The following is an 18,845-nucleotide window of genomic DNA, read 5'->3' on the forward strand; positions in this document are numbered from 1 at the left end:
TTATGTTGCTATGTGTATCTGTCTGTTTGCCAAGCAACATCATGCTAAATATCAGCAGCAGCTAGCTTGAAGTATTAGTATTTTCCTAAACAAGCCAACTGTTTTCTTCTTTCAAGTGAATTTGATTATAAACTAACTGATTTTACGACACGTTACTACTTTGCAAAGCTTACTATTTAGAATGCTTGTAATTTTTTTTTTTAATAATAAACATTTCATTTATAGATTTCTTGTAAACCTGAAATAAAAAAGCATTCACATTTATTGATAACGATAAACATTAACATTTTGAGAATTTCAATACAAACTGTTTTATCTTTTAAATATGACAGTAAAGAAACGAAAAGAAAAAAGAAATCAATTTTTCTGGGTGACGGTGAACTTGCAATTTAGAAATAGAAAACAAGTTGTTGAAAATCAGTCTCTTTACAAAAACGATCTGAAATAAATATCTGAACGCAACTGCTAATTTTTTATCCACAAAATAAAATAATTGTTATATCAAAATTAAAACAATAATTGACTTAAAAATAAATAATAAATTTACTTTCCCATGCAGCGAATTAGTTACCCTTAAATTACATATACATTAACAGTAGGATGAAAATTATGAAAAATAATATTCCAACGTGATGGAAAACGAACAACTAAAATTATTTATATATTCATGAACATTTCCTCTTTATTTCAAGACTTACTCTGGATGATTGATTTTTTTTTTTTTTTTTTACATAGGCATCACCACTTATAAGGCCCAGAGGCAACTCGAGGATAAGGGTTAAAGGGTGTACAGTAGTAAAATTGGACAATATAGTAATTGTTAGTAATGGAAATTTGGTAAATTTTTTAACTTAAGTGGAATGGCCCATCAAGAACTTGTTTATGTTGGACTTGAAGACAACCATATTGTAGTCAGCTGGAAAGCAGGAAAATGGAAGACAGTTCCACAGGCGTGCAGTTCTAAGAAAGAAGCTTTGTTCACGGAATCTACGTTTAGGTTTAGGCACAGATAAAGAGTGGGGGGAATTATTGATAGTATTTTCAGGTAGACGAGTGTTTCTTGTGAAAATTTGGCGAGGGGGGATCATAGATTGGAGCTCAGTCGAGCACTTGCCATGAAAATAATGAGAAAGCAGAGACAAACTCGCAACATCTCTTCTGTGAGAAAGAGGTTGCAGGGAAGAGAAAAGGACATTCCCTACGAGGCTACGAAGTCTATTTTGAACTCAAGGCAGGATAAGTCCTTTCTAGTAGCTCCTGCCCAGATGTGGCAACAGTACTCCATCCTTGGACATACCTGGCTCTTATATAGATAGAGAATTGCATCAACAGTGAGATCTCTATTGGGTCGATAGAAGGAACCCACCATTTTTCCAGCGGCCTTGGCAATGGATTTGATGTATGTGTTCCATTTCAGATCAGGAGTAAAGGTCAAGCCCAGAAGCTTGTCAAAACATGAGGTCTCCTCAAGACAAGAGCCATTCATTTCAATTGATGCCAGATGGGGATCAAAGCATTGATAATGTAAAGATAGAAGCTTGGTTTTAGATGCATTAAAAGTAACCAGCCACTTCTTTCCCATTGTACACATGCTCACGATCAGAGGAGAGAGAATCGGTCATTTACGGTCTTAGATGTGCTACCATAGATAGTAGTGTCATCAACATAAATGTCTACAAATGACGTAAGGATGTGATTTGGAAAATCATTAATGTAGATCAGGAAGAGAGTTGGGCCCAGGATGGACCCCTGAGGGACTCCAGCATTAATACTGTGAGCTTCTGATTTCTGCCCATCAACCACTACTCTTATGAACCTATCAGAGAGAAATGATTTAATAATTGAAAAGGCATTTCCAATTTTACCGTAGCTGGAGATCTTGTGAAATAAACCTTTATGCCATACCCTATCAAAGGCCTTTGATATGTCAAGAGCAATTACCCTAGAGGTAGCCTCCGTTGAGAGATTCGCAAATCCTATGCGATATAACTGTAAGCACATTTGCTGTAGATCTAGCAGAACGGAAACCATATTGCGTGTCACTAAGAAGGTTATTTTTACTGAGATGGTTGATTACTTCTCTATTTAACACAGATTCCAGCAACTTACTCATGACGCGCAGAAGACTTATTGGTCTGTACTGAGAGGGAGATGACCAATTACCTGAATTCTTAAATACAGTGCCTACTGATGAGATTTTCCAGGGTGTTGGGAAGCACTTCTCCTTAAGTCAACGTTTAAACAGCTTTGTAAACATGGGAGCTAGTTCTGGTTGAAGTTTTTTGAGTACTATAATTGGAATATCGGCAGAGTCGGTTGCTTTATTGGAATTAGAAGATAGGAAATTTTGGATTAGCTTGGCAACATCACATACAGATATTTGTATATGAAATAGCGTGTTATCTGATACAGGAGGAAATATTGGAGGTTGGCGGCCTTGGTCGCAAAGGATAGAATAAGCTGCAAAGTTCTTGACAAAAAGTTTGGCTTTGTCTAATGCTGACGAGATTACCTCAGGCCTATTGATGATAGTTGGGATAGAGCACGCACTTCTGTTCAGGATTCTGTTTGCCATTTGTCAAATTTAAAGAATTTATTATTTTATTTATTTTTTCTTGGAATCAATCATCCTGAGGAAATCTTAAAATAGAGACGAAACCTAGATGAATATATAAATAATTTTGGTTTTTCATTTTTCGAATAAGCAGTATATAAAAATGAAAAAATATCAAGTCTTAATTTGTTTGTCACCATCTCAAATTTGGACGTCATGACGTAATTTCTAGCAAACTTTTCAAACTTAAAAGATGGAAAGCTATATATTTTGGTTTCATATATATATATATATATATATATATATATATATATATATATATATATTTAGTTGTGAAATCACTACTATATATTGTATACAATATAATAATCAGTTGAGTATTGGTTGCATACATTAAAATATCATATTTAAGCATATCTTACGACCGAGCAACACCAGGTGGCTTTCTAGTAGTGTGTAAAATTGAATTAGCTTGAAATAGTTTTGACTTCACCGTTAGCATAAGAAATGAGCCAACTTTCACATTTATTCATTTTTTTTTTTAATTGTAGGTAAGTTAGTACGCAATGAAAGTAGTATCTCATCATGTTTGACAGCATGAGCACACTGGTATATAGATAATTGGTGAGCGTTATAATAAGATTATCTTGATTTTGTATTTTTCTAGTTACTCTCGTTATTTGTTAATTTTTTTTATGTCTTTTTGTTTTTTGTTTGTTTTTTTTTTGTAAGAGGAATAGAAATTGAATGGGGTAAAAATGTGTGTGACAGACCAAATGTCAGATAAAGGTTTTATATTGATGTTCACATGCGAATAAGATGCATCCATCAAATTTCTACTATTTCAAATTCAGCATTTTAGTTATTCGAACTATAAGATCATACATTGAATTCTAAATATTAGGTCATTAAAAATGCAATGTATGATTGAACATTGACACTTTATTTCATAATATCATAAACAAAATGCAAACGGTTTAATTAAAATAGGCGCCAAGAAATCTATACATTTCTACCATCTTATTAGTAGCTTATTTATGCCAGCAACATTGTGATGATAAGATCGGTGAGAGATGTTTTTGTCTGTTTTTTCAGATGCAAAGGTTTTTCTAATTCTTGGAAAAAATGGTAATCAGTTGGTGCTAAGTTTGGTGAATAAGGTGGATGAGAGAGTATTTCTAAGTTTCATTGCTGTGTTTTGAGTAACGATTTTGTGAAAAGGAATTTGACTGATCCCTATTCACTAACCTCAGTTATTTATGTGTGAATTTTGTCATCCATTCTAAATGCTATTTCAAACTTAAGAGTGTTAAACAAACGAAAATGCTATCGCAAACTTAAGGTGACAAACCCACGAAAATGATATTTGAAATTTAAAGGTAACAAACCAACAAAAATGATATTTGAAATTTAAAGGTGACAAACCAACGACAATGATATTTGAAATTTAAAGGTAACAAACCAACGAAAATGATATTTGAAATTTAAAGGTGACAAACCAACAAAAATGATATTTTAAGCTTAAGGATGTCAGATCAACAGGCAGACAGAGCCTCTTATAAAAATGCTTGAACTTATCTAAAATCAGTTTCAATTCATTTAATCTGTAGTGTTTAGTAATGAAAACCTTATTTCAACCTGAAGCGTGGCAGACAGATAAATTGACTAATAGACAGTGTCACGGTGTATTAACAGAAAAAAAAAACATAACATTTGTTTTTGTTTTTTTTAAGTAATTGATAACAATAGACATGATTTCAAACCAAATCGAACATAAACACAATCAATGTACATTTGAATCTCTTTTGATTGTGATAGATTCGGTAAGGAATTAATTCTATTCATTTGATTTTTTACTAGGAGCAATGTTTGCTGTAACAACTCTTTCATGAATATAGTGCTTCTGTGACCAAAAACCCCAACGCAACTAGGGGGTAGGAAGACTTCCAAATCATAACTGTGATACACCCAGTCAAGTTGTTTGATCCCAGCAACCGCTGAAGGGTCTTAGCAGCAGTAACAATAGTTCAAACAGTTCTTTTCAAGGCTACCTTTTCCACACTTCTTTTATGTGATCAAACTACTTTTATGCAAACCACAACTACTTGTATATAAAGCACTGCTACTGCCTGCCTACTTCCTTAGACTAACTTTCTACAACCAGCAAACTCTGGCTCACTCTTGCAATTTGCAGCTTCCAGCACTTTCCAGCACCTCCTCCAACCTCCAGCAACCTGATCCAGCGCCCCCTGCAGGCTTCAGGCTACCTCTTCCAGTGCCTGCAGCCATCAGGCTACCCACCCTGGAGCCTGTCAGCATTTGGCTATCCATATAAGTGCTTACTGGCATTCAGCAGTCTTGTTCCAGGACCCACTGTCATCTGGTTCCCTCCTCAGTGCCTACTGACCTCCAGCAGCCCTGTTCCAGTACCCATTGTCGTCTGGTTCCTTCCTCCAGTGTCTACTAACGTAGAGCAGCCCTCTTCCAGTGATCACTGTCATCTGGTTACCTTCTCCAATGCCTACTGACGCCAAGTTGCCCTGTTCCAGAGGCTGTTCTTGTGTTACTTTTTTTTTTTTTTTTTTTTTACATAGACATCACCACTTATCAAGGCCCAGAGGCCACTCGAGGATAAGTGTTAAAGCGTGTACAGTAGTCAATTGGATAATATAGTAATTGTTAGTAATGGAAATTTGGTAAATTTGTTAACTTAAGTGGAATGGCTCATCAAGAACATGTTTACGTTGGACTTGAAGACAACCATATTGTAGTCAGCTGAAAAGCAGGAAAACGAAAGACAGTTCCACAGGCGTGCAGTTCTAAGAAAGAAGCTTTGTTCATGGAATCTACATTTAGGTTTAGGCACAGATAAAGAGTGGAGAAATTATTGATAGCGTTTTCAGCTAGATCCAAATTTGCCATTTGCATTTATTTCTTTTGATAAATAAAAGACGATCCATCGTCTTTAAATAAATTTCAGTGTCTGTCATTCTTCTTTTGCTATTGCTGTTATCTTTTGTTTTTGTTTCTACCTGATAGTTGTATGGTCGATTGACGCACCTCCATACTGCTTCCTGACCTGCTGCAATAAGATCTTTGACATATTGTTAAAAACAAACCCCAAAGAAGTTTGCAAAAATATGAGATTTTTGGTGATGATTTAGAAAAGGAACATCTGGTTGTCAGCCATATCTGATCTAATAGATAATTTAAACTTAAAGAGAAAGGAATGAATTCACCACGTATGACGTTTACTAATAGTCTTGAATTGGGATGGGAATTTTATGTCATGTTCCTCTTCACTTGTTGGTTGGATGCTTACATTTTTTGTGAAATCATCTGAAATTTACATCACATATTCAGGATATACCCTTGTCAAAAATTCAGATATCTCCGGGTTTTATGAAATGTTAACAGCAGTTATTAGTCATCAATTAATTAATAGTCACCAAATTTCAGTTTATTTGGAATATTTTAAAGGGGGTTTTATGGGCATCTCCCATTTGAAAATTTAAATATGTCAGAATTACATTAGACATCGATTATGCAAAATTCCTTGAATTTCAGTTTCTTATTAAGTTCTTAAACGAACTTTAGCCTTAAGTTTAAGACATTTTCTAGAATTAAAGTCATGTAATGGATTTTGATCAAAATTGAAATAAGAATTCTATACATAAGGTTTAGTATTATCATATATTGATTTTAATCTTTGTAAGGGGGCATAAGACTTGTACAAAGCTGTTCTGTTCATGGAATTAATTTTACTCCTCCTGGGATTGGTATTCTATTTTTTAATTAATTATCTTTAAAAAAAAGTATCTTAAAAAAAATTAAATTTTAAAGCTTTTCCAGAAAGCATTTGATCATTTGATTGCAGTATGGAGGTCTGCACTTGCAGCTATACACATAATAGCCAAGAAGGCTGCATGCAGCCATATGGCCATGAGTTTACCACCCCGGATTTTATATACTTTACTGATAAAATAGCAAATAATGTCTATATTCCTATCTAAAAGAGTATATTTTATAGCATAATGATTTTAGGAATTTTTTTTTTTTTAGTTTTTATTCATGAAAATAAAATATTTCTTAACTGAATATTGAAATCATTTTTTAAACATTAAGAAATATTGTTCCAATATTTAGACAATTTATACTGAATTTTTTGGTTTCTTATTTATTTATTTTTTCAATTTTCTTATCTTGTTTTTCTTTGTTAGAGATAGGGCATCTTATCGGATGCTAGACATTCACCCTCTATTTCAGAGACTCCAACTGTGAGATCTTTTTAAGATTCTAATCATCCCTCGAAGTGCAAGTATTTGGATCTGTCTTGTACTCGGTTCACTGGGTATATTCACTGGGTAGTTTTTGATAATCATTTTCATGAACTTGGTAGCTTTTATTATTACTGAAATGATGAAGATCTTTCTAAGATTTCAGTTTCTTTTCATACTTTCACGCTTTATAAGTTTTTGTATTAAACATAGTAGCATGACTTTGAATCAATCTCCTTTTATTTATCCATCAGATTTTATTCTTTGAATAACAGAATAGGAATGTTGTGCATTCAATAAATATGGCAATGCGAATAAAACCCAAAACTTTAAAGTAAACGAAACCTGTTTATTTTTATTTTTTCATGGTATGCTTTATGTACCAAGTATATAATTTGGCTTTATATAATAAACTAGCAAGGATATCCGGCATTTCCTGGGACATAAATGTAACATGACTTCTATCCCTTTCTTTTCCTTCTCTTATGTTTTACCTTTCAAACTTCCCACTTTTCTCTTTTTTCTTCTTCCAACCCATTCCTCTCTCTCTCTCTCTCTCTCTCTCTCTCTCTCTCTCTCTCTCTCTCTCTCTCTCTGAACACACACATACCCCCCCACCCCACACACACACAACCTGAGTCTGTGTTAGGGAAATAATTATGTGGAAAAAAAATCAGTTACTTGCCTTTAGTTAGTGGCTGGAAAACAGAGTATATGATAACATTAAAAGATGAATGTATCTCTTGATAACATTAAATGATATAAATGGCTAAACCTCTAAGTAATGAAATACTGCTTTAAATTTTAGATATTATACATAAATATTTAAAAAAATGTTAACTTTTTGGATGTTTTTTGTGTATTTTTCAAGTTTTAGCTGTACATACAAAAAGACTTTTATATAATAGTGCATGTAACTATAAAACCTTTATATAACTCTTTTCTACCTTTGCACTTTACAAATAACTAGAAAGCCATTCACACTCTACTGAACATTTTATTACATTGTAATAAAATGTTCAATTAAGTATGAGTGGTTTTCCAGTTTAGTTTTTAGTAACGTGCAACGATAGGAGAGAGTTATATAAAAGTTTTATTGTTGCATGTACTATTATATAAAGGGCAAATGTCTTTTATATTAAACTAGCATGTAATTGCAAACACATGAACAATTCCTACAACTAAAACGGAGTTATTAAACCTCACATAGGGATAAAGGACAAGCAGGAGAAAGTAGCAACCTTAGTATAAGTTAGTGTCTCCAATGGTGCTGGGTTAAACAAAACGAAGAGGGAAAAGATAATGAAATATCAATATCTTATGTACAACATGAAAAGAAACTGGAATCTTGGGCAGATCTCCATCATTCCAGTAATTATAGTAGCAATTGAACTCATGAAAATGATTTTCAAAAATTATCTGGAAAATATACCCGGTGAACCAAGTGTAAGAAAGATTCAAATAATTGCACTTAAAGGGGCGGTTAACATCTTAAAAAGATATCTCGGTTAGAATGTATGAGATGGCAGGTGAATGTCTGGCATCTGGTAAGATTCCTCGTCTCTAGCTTGAACAAAATCATAAAAAAATTGGAAAAAGAAAAATAGTAATTATCCAATTTATCCAGTGTGCAATAATCTACATGTTCTTTGCTTTTTACACGTGTCCTTGCATCACTATAAGAGGCTTTGTCTGTCGATCAATCATTTTCGAGTTTGATTGTTTTCATTGCTCTCAAACATTTTGTTCAAGCTGGAGATGGGCCATTGAATAATAAAAAAAAAATGGAAATTAAACGGAGAAAGTTGTTCAAACTCCTGCTTTCCCACAACTAAATTCATCTGTAATTTCCACTGTCCGTTCTCTCTAACTGCCGTCGTGCTTCCAACTTGTTCTTTTCATAACAGTTGTACTCTTATAAAAATTAATTATATATTACCGAGCCTTCTACAAATGAAGATATTTTCTTTCTCTTTATTTCCCTCATTCTGTCATCTGATAGGAAAGAGAAAGGCACACCTGTTTGTGTAAGTCACTTTCTTTATTCCTTTCACTACATAATCAATTTCTCTAACGTTCTTGTTCAATTCCATTACAGGCATCTTACCAGATGGTAGACATTCACCAGCTATCTCAGACATTCTAACTGAGATATATTTTTAAGATTTTAACTGCCCCTTTAAGGACAATTGTTTGAATCTCTCTTGCACTTGGTTTACCGCATATATTTGCAAGGTAGCTTTTGAAAATCATTTTCATGAGTTCAGATGCTTCTATAATTACTGGAATACGGTATAATCATGTTGATACACCGGTTCCTGCTAGATTACCAAAATTAAGTGATATTGAGCCTGACCAATATTAAAATGGGTGATCATTTTGTAATACCAGGTGCTGTATGTGCTCGGAGCCTGGAGAGAGATGGGTGCCATCAAGCTATTCTTGCCCAAGACGTATATATATAATATATATATATATATATATATATATATATATATATATATATAATAATAATAATAATAATGCAGCGGGCCCCCCACAACCACAGGGTTAAGGGACACATTTAAGTTGAATGGATGTATTCTATTTTAGATTTCTATGTCAATTTCAACTAAAATCAATTAAAATCAATGTTAACTAATTAATTGTCATGTCGCAATTAGTAACATATTACTACATTATTACATGAACGTGTACTTTCACGATTCATTCATCCACCATTTTTGGATCCTGACCGATACTACCTCTTGGGTCCTGAGTGGCCCTGAGAGACATGGCAATCTCATTTCAAAAGGAAGGTTCCTTTCTAGATAGTCGCTCTTCCAAGAGATACTGTTAAATAATAAATTCAAACTCTAGTGATGGATTACTTCCGAATTGATATTTTTAATTGCTTCAAAATCAATTTCGAATGCTCCACATACACTGTAAATATTGTTGCCAGACATATTTAGTTTCATTATTATATACATTTGTCAAAGAAATTCAAAGATGATTTTGAAGCTTTTAAATCTTTTGGCTAGAATTTAATTTTATAGGCTAAAGTACTTTGGTTTATTTGTGCTTTTACAACAAAGATAATATACCAAGTAATATTTTTTGGGAGAGACTGCTGATCTAGAAAGACACCAACAAGTGAGCATTGGTGACTGCTGTAAACATACACCTGATGAATCTGGACATATTATCAGTGATGTGCCTGGGATTATTGTGTGTTCGCATCTTTCAACATATTTTGTATTTTTTTTTTATGGAAATCGCTCCAGGCATGAAGCCACTTCATGTAAGGAGTTGATAAAAAATAAATAAATACAATTTCAAGGTCAAAACTTAGCCAACAATATAAGATGGATAAATTTCGATATAGAAGGCAACAGTTCTTTCCCCTTTGTCAAAAAAATTGATCATAGAATGTGAGGATTATAGAACAAAATAAAGAAAAGCAAGAGTTACAAGGTTGCTGAAGTAAATCCACTTTCTACTGTTATAATTATTGGATTAATAGTCGGAAGAATTGAAAAATTTTAATCTAATATATAAAAGACTATATGGTTTTTTGTCTCCATATTTTCACTCTATCTCCTCCGAAACTAAAAGTCACAAAGCGGTGCTAGGGGCCTCAAATGATTGGATTTTTTACAGGCCATTTTTTATGGTTTTTTTGGTTGTTAAAATTGTTTTTAAGGGATCCAAAATGGGTCCAAATTCAAAAAATCATTAAACATTTTGTATATTCATCTTAGTTTACTTAAAACTTTTAATCACTTTATATATGTGTCACGTTGGTACAGTGGTAACTTCACCAGCTTTGAATGCTACAGTTTCGGTTTCGATTCTAGCTGATAGCACCTAAATACTTTTTTTTTGTTACTTTTGAAATCACGATTCTATAATAATCTATACGAAATCTGGACAAATTAAAATATCATATTTAAGCATATTTTACGCCTGGGCAAAGCCCCTCCCCCAATGAATTTATAATAATTTTAGGTTATTTTCATAATCGGTTAAAATTTGGTTGGACTTGAAAAATAACCTATAGTTAATCTGGAACAAAAGAATAAGTGACAAAATCTATTTATTATAAATATACGTAAATATATCCATTTCGTTAACAACTTGTTAAGACAACCAAAAATAAAGAGTTAATAGATAATGAGAGTTAAGAGTGTCTAACATGAAGAAAGAGATGTCTCGTCTATAAGAAGTTGAATAGCCATGTTTGTTTTAGCTGGCATCGTGTGATTTTACATGTGACAATGTATGTAAATGGGGTAGGCATTGTAGATGTGTACATATATTAGCTTGCCTCTGTGTTACTGGTGACAGTATGTGTGTGAATTTGTGTGTACATGTTTTCAATAAGTGTTGTATATGAGTAGTGTATATGCACTGTAGTGTGTGAATGTCTCTTGTCATGTGTATGTTACTTGCCTTGACTTTGTCAGTGAGAAAGTGTATGTATGCTGCTATTTTGGATATAGTAGTTCATGAGATTCTTGTTGCATGTTCTAAGAGTCTTCAGCACCAAGGCCTTAAGCTGGATTTGTGATAATATGTAAAGAAACCCACAAAACAGAGACAGAAAGCTTGATGTTTGGGTTTTTATATTATGCATGAAGTGTTGAAATTAAAGTTTTTAACTGCCGAATACCGTTTCATGCACAAAAAAAGCTGTTGTTCTTTTCTCCCTCTGACACGGGAGTTAACCATACAAAAAAAAAAATCCGTCATTCTTTTCTCCACTGACATGCGAAATATGTACAAAATGACTCCGAGTGAGCAACAAAAATCTTCCCTCCAATCAAAGAAATACGGGCTATTTATATGCTCAAATTTGACATATGCAAATTAAAACGTGGTCGAATTTGAGCATATGTTGCCTTTTCGTGTCCTATCGGTCGGGTTTTTAGTTTTGAGCATCGCACACACCACCCTTGGCCGCTTGTTTCCGTGACTTGTCACAATGCAAAAAATATTGAAGCAAATATTCTTGAGCTTGTGATTGGTTAAAAGAAACTGCTGATTTAAGTTTTTGTACAATCGAGAGTCGATACTTAAAAACAATATATGCTGATGCTTCCAGATTATCTCTGCAAATAAGTAAAAAACAAATTTCATTGACGGCAGTTAAAAAAATTAAAACCACAATTTTTTCATGTTTTTTCAAAAATGTCTCCTAAAAAAATAATCCGTTTTCTAAAATTATTTAAAAATTAATTAGTAAATTAGAATATTAAAAAAAGTGGTTTTATAAAAAATAATTTTTTGCGAAGACTGTTTTTCATCACCAAAAATATTGTATTTGCAACCGTAATGTTCCCAACAGTGTATTTTATTTATTTACTAATATGACCCTATGTGAATTCTATGGTTGCTTACCTACCGTCTTCTCTTCCTTTTTATTGTCAGGTAAATATCCAAAGACTAGTCCTGGATTCTTGTTAACCCTATTCATAAAAAAAGGTGACAAATTTCATCCAGCAAAAGACAATGCCATTCTGTCAGTTCCTTGAAAAGTTTTTCTAAGAGTTCTAGTAACAGAGAATGAGAAAATATTGAGGATCCACAAAAGAGTGACATTAGGATTTTGGCATGGCAGTGAAGGGTCGATGCCATTTTTTTTTTAGTATGACACTTAATGCAAAAACCTGAAGAAAAACTGCATTTCACTTCAACTTCATAGACTTCAAAGTGATTTTTAACACCGTGTGGAAAAAAGCTCTATGGAAATGCTAAGGAACGGTTGGAGTTGTGAGCAAAATTGCAAGTATTCTTGAAATATATACAAAGACATTGTTTTTATTAATAAACATATTACAAATTGGTTTGAAGTAAGTGTAAGAGTATGCCAAAGATGTTTCTTATTTCCTGTTCTTTTCAATGTTTTCTGGAAATTTGTCATGAAAGAATTGGGATTCCTACAATCAACACTGATTTTTTGCAATGAGCTCTCAACTAAGATTTGTTATTTTGATGAAACCACACTCGTTGCTACTGTCTTTGATAAGTTAAGCGCACTACTTCTGAGCTCTTGTGAAAAATTGTGAGATGAAAATGAACCTAGACAAATGTAAAAACTTTTCCTCTTCTGAAGATATTATCTCAATAGACAACAAAACGGTTGGAAAAAATGAAAACTTTGTGTTTCTTGGCTAGGTAGTTTCAGGATTCTCATCTAAAATTAGCAGGAAAATAGAAATAGTAAACTTTATATTTGGACGTCTAGAAGGAGAAATAGAGAGCAGGAAAGACATACCAACTCTTCTGAAGTTAAGACTTGATAATACATTGATAGTTCCTATTGCTTTGTTATATACAAGTGAAACTGGCAACTCAGTGTTTTGAAAATTAAATGTTTAAGAACTATCCTCTGAATAACTTTGCGAGATAGACAGACGAAGAAATGCAGATATTAGAAAAAAAAAGCTTAATATTGACAAATCCATTAAACAAAGTTATTAAAAGAAAGAGAGAGGTATTAACATGGTTTGGGCGTATTTTACAACTACCAGACTCCAGCTATCAAAAGAAATCATACCAAGAAGATTTTATTCAAGAAAAATCAAGAAGACAGCAAAGAGATGAGCCAACCAGATATAAGGCTTGAGACTGGCATGCTGCTCCTGACATTTGAAATCCTGGCCCAAAACTATGATAAGATTTTGTTTTCAAGCATGTAGTCAAGTCCTTTGAAGTATGCACATAAGTAAAAGCGAATTTTAAGACGGTGACAGAATTCTATTCATGCCTTATTTGATTTGAAAACTATTTTAAAATAAGAAAAAAAAAATGTTGGTACTATGTGACACAAAATAGTCTGCAATTTATTTTTTGTGTCAACATCCACTACGCGATATTTTCCCTATAATATCTGTTTGTCATGATTCGATCCTCCAAGCAGTACCTTGTACTTTGAAAATATAATGCAGTATCTGTTCGGCTGTCATGAAACCATCCTCCTAAACATTTTCTCCTTTGAAGGGTTAGAGGCATTAATGGCGGGCATTAAATGAAAAGAGTTCATTTCCTTTATTTTTTTGTTTTCTTTTCTTCTTTGGGCGATCTCATTATTATTAATAGGTTTGGAAGGTGATAACATATGGACTTTATTGTTGTCCTAGATTTATAAGATGATCCATTTTTATCTGATAAATTTCAACGATTATTCTCACAATGGACTTGACCCTCGTTAAAAAGAAAAGAAAACTTATCTTCTGACAACCCAGTTAGAAAATAAAAATACAACGATATCTCTATTTTCTTAACTATACACAAGAAAAGCATCGTTACATTGTTTTTTTAAGACTACCTAAAAAATGTAATGTTTGGAGACTTTTCCTTGTTATGGATATACAAACGGTGCTGATGCGAAATCTTCAGGCAAAGAGTAGACTTTTTTCTTTTAAACTACCTGGCGTTGGATAAAAAAAAAAATAAGAATTAAAAAAGTGTGTGCAACATTTTTCTTTTTAACGCCTGTTTTTTTGGCAACTGGTTCAATATAATACGAGAAAATACTGAATGTCTGGCTTAGTTTCAGTACAGTATTGTTTTTGAAACTACTACCAGTGTTAAAATAAAAATACCCTCTGCACTCATTCAATGCCTGGTGACCCCCACATCAGCGTCATACTGAATCCGTTGATGTAAGGGCACTGTATCGCATGTAGTTTCTAACTTTTAATTACCCCCCCCCCACACACACACACACTATAGAGAATTACAGCTTATGCGGTCTGAGTTTTTTTTATGCTGAAACAAAATCAATTGGATAAATGAAAGAGAAAAAAAAGATATCTTTTAAAATTGGAAGAAAAACAAATATTGGTGCTTTTACAGAATTTGAACTGAACCGACTTTTGTCGAACCAAGCCTAAAAATTAGGTGTCGGTTAGGTTAGAGTAAAGGTTTTACGAGTTCGGTTCAAATTTTGTAGAAGTATCCCAATATTTTCCTGTGCGCTTTAGTTTTTTACTTAAAATGATTTTAAACTTTTTCTCCCCATTTTAATTTTTTTTCTTTATATATATATATATATATATATATATATATATATATAACGTGTTAAAATGTGCCACTCCTATTCGTTTCTCTAATACGACGGCAACAACAAATATTTAAAAAAATTTATTTTGGTATAAAACCCGAAACCGTTGTTGTTGAATATTTTTAAGGCCAGCCAGCACTTTATGGAGAATTCATTTGTTTATACGTGGCACAGATTTGTGTGTGTGCTGTTAAAATGCAGAGTGAAGTTGTCTAGAATAGGGCTCCAATTTTATTTATTTATTTTTTCTTTCATGAGACCTCATTTACTAGGGATGATTTGTTAATTTAGTAACGAAACTATTTAATCCCATTTTATTTAGTTGGCATTTTGATTTGCAATGCTTGTACTTGTTCTGTCACGGCTATATACTAAAAATTAAAATGCATTGATAGGGTACTTCTGCAGTTTACCGACCGTGCTATAGAATTTTCAAGTTAAATTCAATTTTTACGGTATCTTTTATTAGGTGAAAGTACAAAATAGTTTACAAAATGTCCCCTAAGAATGGGTTTCTAAATAATAACGCTATTTCAGTATGGTCCGTAAATTGCAGAAGTGCCATTTAGAGATATAAAAAAATAAATTGGTATCCTATTTTTGGGCAATTGTCGATATCGTTGATTGGTTTATTTTTAATATAATAATGATGAATATTTAGTGCAGTTGCAGTTGTGCACTTATGTTACCGTGCTATTTTTAAAAATGGTATTTTCAAGTTAAATTGAAGTTTTAAAATACTTTTTATTTTAAATTGTTAGGTGAAAGCACAGAATAGTCACAAACATCCTCTCCTTACCCATGTTAAGAATGGCTTTCTAAATAATGTTATTATTTCAGCACAGTAACATAAGTGTTTAAGTACACCATTACACCAATACTTTTCTATATTTGAAAGTAAAAGTAAACTTTGATGTTAATTCTTACGACCTCCACCCCCTCCACCCCGCGAGTCATGTTTTGTTTTCTAATAAAAGTAAAAGTAACGTATCGTTTCATTAGTTAACCCCCCCCCCTCAGTCTTCCCTGCGCCTCCTCTTGAATTACTTTGGAATTTGACAAAAAAAAAAAAAAAAAAAATTCAGAACTAAGCAAATTTGAATTGTGGACACTTGCCAGCCTTTCCACGTTGGTATTTTGTCTTCTATCAAATCGAATCTTTTGATTTATCAGGAACAGATTTCTGGTTGAGTTACGACTAACATTAACGATGATTTGTTGGTTTATTCACCTCGCCTGCTGAGCTGTGCATGATGATGGCCAGCAATTATTATGCGATTTTTCTTGTTCACGAAATTCAATCCGGTTTATTAATTCAAAGGAACAATAAAAAACATTTGGGGCATACTTATAGGACAGCAAATTTCTTATATAGAATGATCCATTTTATGCAGAGACTAAACAAACAATAACTAAGAAAAAGTACACACACACATAAAAAACAAAATAGATAGATACTGGCACTTTCAGCTTTGCACATAAAAATTTGAATTAATCAAATATCGGATTTAATCAATTTCGAAAATTGCAACAACACTGTAGTAAACCAATCGATCTAAATATTGTGTTACTGTTTGTTTAACTACAAGATTTGCTTTCTATTTTGCATGAAGAAATTACATTTCGATATATAAAAAAAGGGGGTGGATCAGATTTGCGAAAATACGGAAATAGAGAACTTCTATAAATACAAATAAAAGATAAAGGCACAATACAAGGCAAACGAACAAAAAAAAAAAAAAACGTGCGTGGAATATCGGTGATTGCAAACAGTTTATTATAACCTTTGATCTCTTCCGGCATGTCCTTTAATGTACTTAGGATTCAGCTCAACAGTTAAGGATTATCGCTATCTTCATTTTGACGACTTACCCAACCAATCATGGAAGAAGAAAGAGAGGAGGATCAACTCGAGAAAATTATACAGGTCAATTATTATTGCTTTCATTATATTTGCACATAACTTTTTTGTTTCTTGTCAAAGCATAGGATGGTCCGAAAGTCTTCATTTTACCCCTCCCTACCAAAATGTACTAACAAAAGATAAACAACTAATGCAGCAATAACTGTCAGAAACCGATCCTAAGAATGCGTGAAAAAAATTGAATAATTCGACCTATCTTTACAAGCCTATAACTACTTGAAAAATGTAATTCAAACCCTAATCTTTTTTTCAATTAAAGGAGCAAAGACCAAATTACAAAATAAATAAATAAATAAAATAACAGGTTTAATAGCAAATTATGCAATATATTTTATTTTTAATCGGTTTTCTTTAAAAAAGATTTGAAGAAAATCAACGAAATTTTACTTACTTCGATTATAAAAAAAATTGGGTGCTAGTGCACTTACTGATCCGCGCTATTTTTAAAATCGTATTTCCAAGTTTAATTAAAGTTTTATGATATGTTTTCTTTTTTTATTCACTTGTAAGGTTAAAGTATAGAATAGTTACAAAACACCCTCCCCTCCCCATGTTAAGAACGGCTTTTTAAATAATAACGTTATTATTTCAGCACGGATCAATAAGTGCACTAGTACCAAAACTCGATACAAATTTCAAAAAATCACTTACCTGTAAAAATACTATTGACTGTGTATTTCCATTCTTCATTGTTTATCCATATTTATATTTTAAATTCCACTTATTTCTTAAATAAAAGAATTTTTTAAACGACTATTTGAAAAAAAAGCGCCATGACGAAAACATTTTTACGTTCTTATCGAAAAACCGGAAGTACCTATTTGTCTTTGTTTAGAACTACAGATGGACAGAAGGCAGTAAAAACCGCACGTTCGCGTTAGCCGTCTAGCCTTGTGCGTGAAGAAATGTGTTCCCATAGTTTAAAAATAGTTAAATTTTACTTATAAGTTTTTGCCTTAAGAATAAAACAGTCGAGGAATTTTTTTTTCTCAAAGAAATACATAAATTTTTGATTTATTATATTTTAATAATTCTTTATCGAGCTAATTTTTTTTTTAATATATAAAAAAAGAAAACAGTGAATGAAATAGAAAAAATTGCCGTCACCCTCCAATACTTACTGGACAATATAAGCAGAACATAGGCTTCCAATTAAAAAAAAAAAAAAATCAACGTGGTTTAAAAAAAAAAAGGTTTTACACTTTGGACTTTACAGGTAAATTTCCAAAAAAACACCTCTTTTTTTTGTTTTAATTTACAATATATTATTTATTGATCTTTTATCTTCAATTTGTGATATATAAAACTTCGGTGAGTAAATTAATTAAACTTTTAATAGACATTTCAAAATGGGGGGGTGAATAAAAAAAACGTTTATCTAAAATATTATATTCGGTTTATTGGAAAGAGCATAAAATTTCACATTGGCCCAGAAAATATCGTAAAAATTTAACCAATAGAAAAATTTGGATAGATTTTTAAAGTTTAAAAATTGAAAAAAAAAATTAACTCGTAAAATTCAATTGATTTCATTACATAAAGAAATGGCTGCAGGAAGGCATTTTGTAAACACTGTTTTTTAAAAAATAAAAAATAATATTTCTATTATTTTTTAAACAACTTTAATAGTTTATTTTGGAAGTATATTCCATAAAGAAAATAAACAACCCACTTTTAAAAGAGAAATTACGAGTTTTTTATATTTTATTCGCAGTTTCGTGTTAGGGTTGTCAAAAATTCCCCCCAAATTCTGATATACCTAATACAGCAACACAAAACACATCCCGTTTTATTCATTCTTACGGTGAAACGAAAGATCATTAGAGCCAATAATGCAAATTTATGAAGAATACAAAGTGAACGTTTGACCGCCTCGTAACTCTCGCTTCCCTTATTTTGTTCTTTAGTCCTCGTATTTCATGAACGATGTTTCTGACAAAGGGGGAAAACTGCTGTCTTCTGGGTCGGAATATCTTCATCTAGCTCTAATTCGTTGACCTTGAACTTGTAACTTTTTTTGATGTGAGGAGCTAAAAAAAG

The 18,845-nt window shown here is 32.3% G+C and overlaps 1 protein-coding gene across 5 annotated transcripts in view; it reads left to right on the forward strand.

The window, feature by feature from the left end:
* Nucleotides 1-18,845, forward strand: part of LOC145290702 (uncharacterized) — a 576,300-nt gene that overhangs the window by 141,922 nt on the left and 415,533 nt on the right. The window contains exon 1 of one of the 5 annotated variants that reach the window (XM_080136509.1): nt 16,626-16,808. The exons of the other annotated variants lie outside the window; for them this stretch is intronic. Within the exon in view, the coding sequence (XP_079992635.1) occupies nt 16,764-16,808 (45 nt within the window). The 5' untranslated portion in view covers nt 16,626-16,763. Of the gene's footprint in view, nt 1-16,625; nt 16,809-18,845 lie in introns of those variants that run through there. 5 annotated transcript variants of the gene reach the window in all.

Source organism: Euprymna scolopes, chromosome 2 (assembly GCF_053919585.1).
Source record: "Euprymna scolopes isolate OS-2025 chromosome 2, ASM5391958v1, whole genome shotgun sequence".
Taxonomy (NCBI): domain Eukaryota; kingdom Metazoa; phylum Mollusca; class Cephalopoda; order Sepiida; family Sepiolidae; genus Euprymna; species Euprymna scolopes.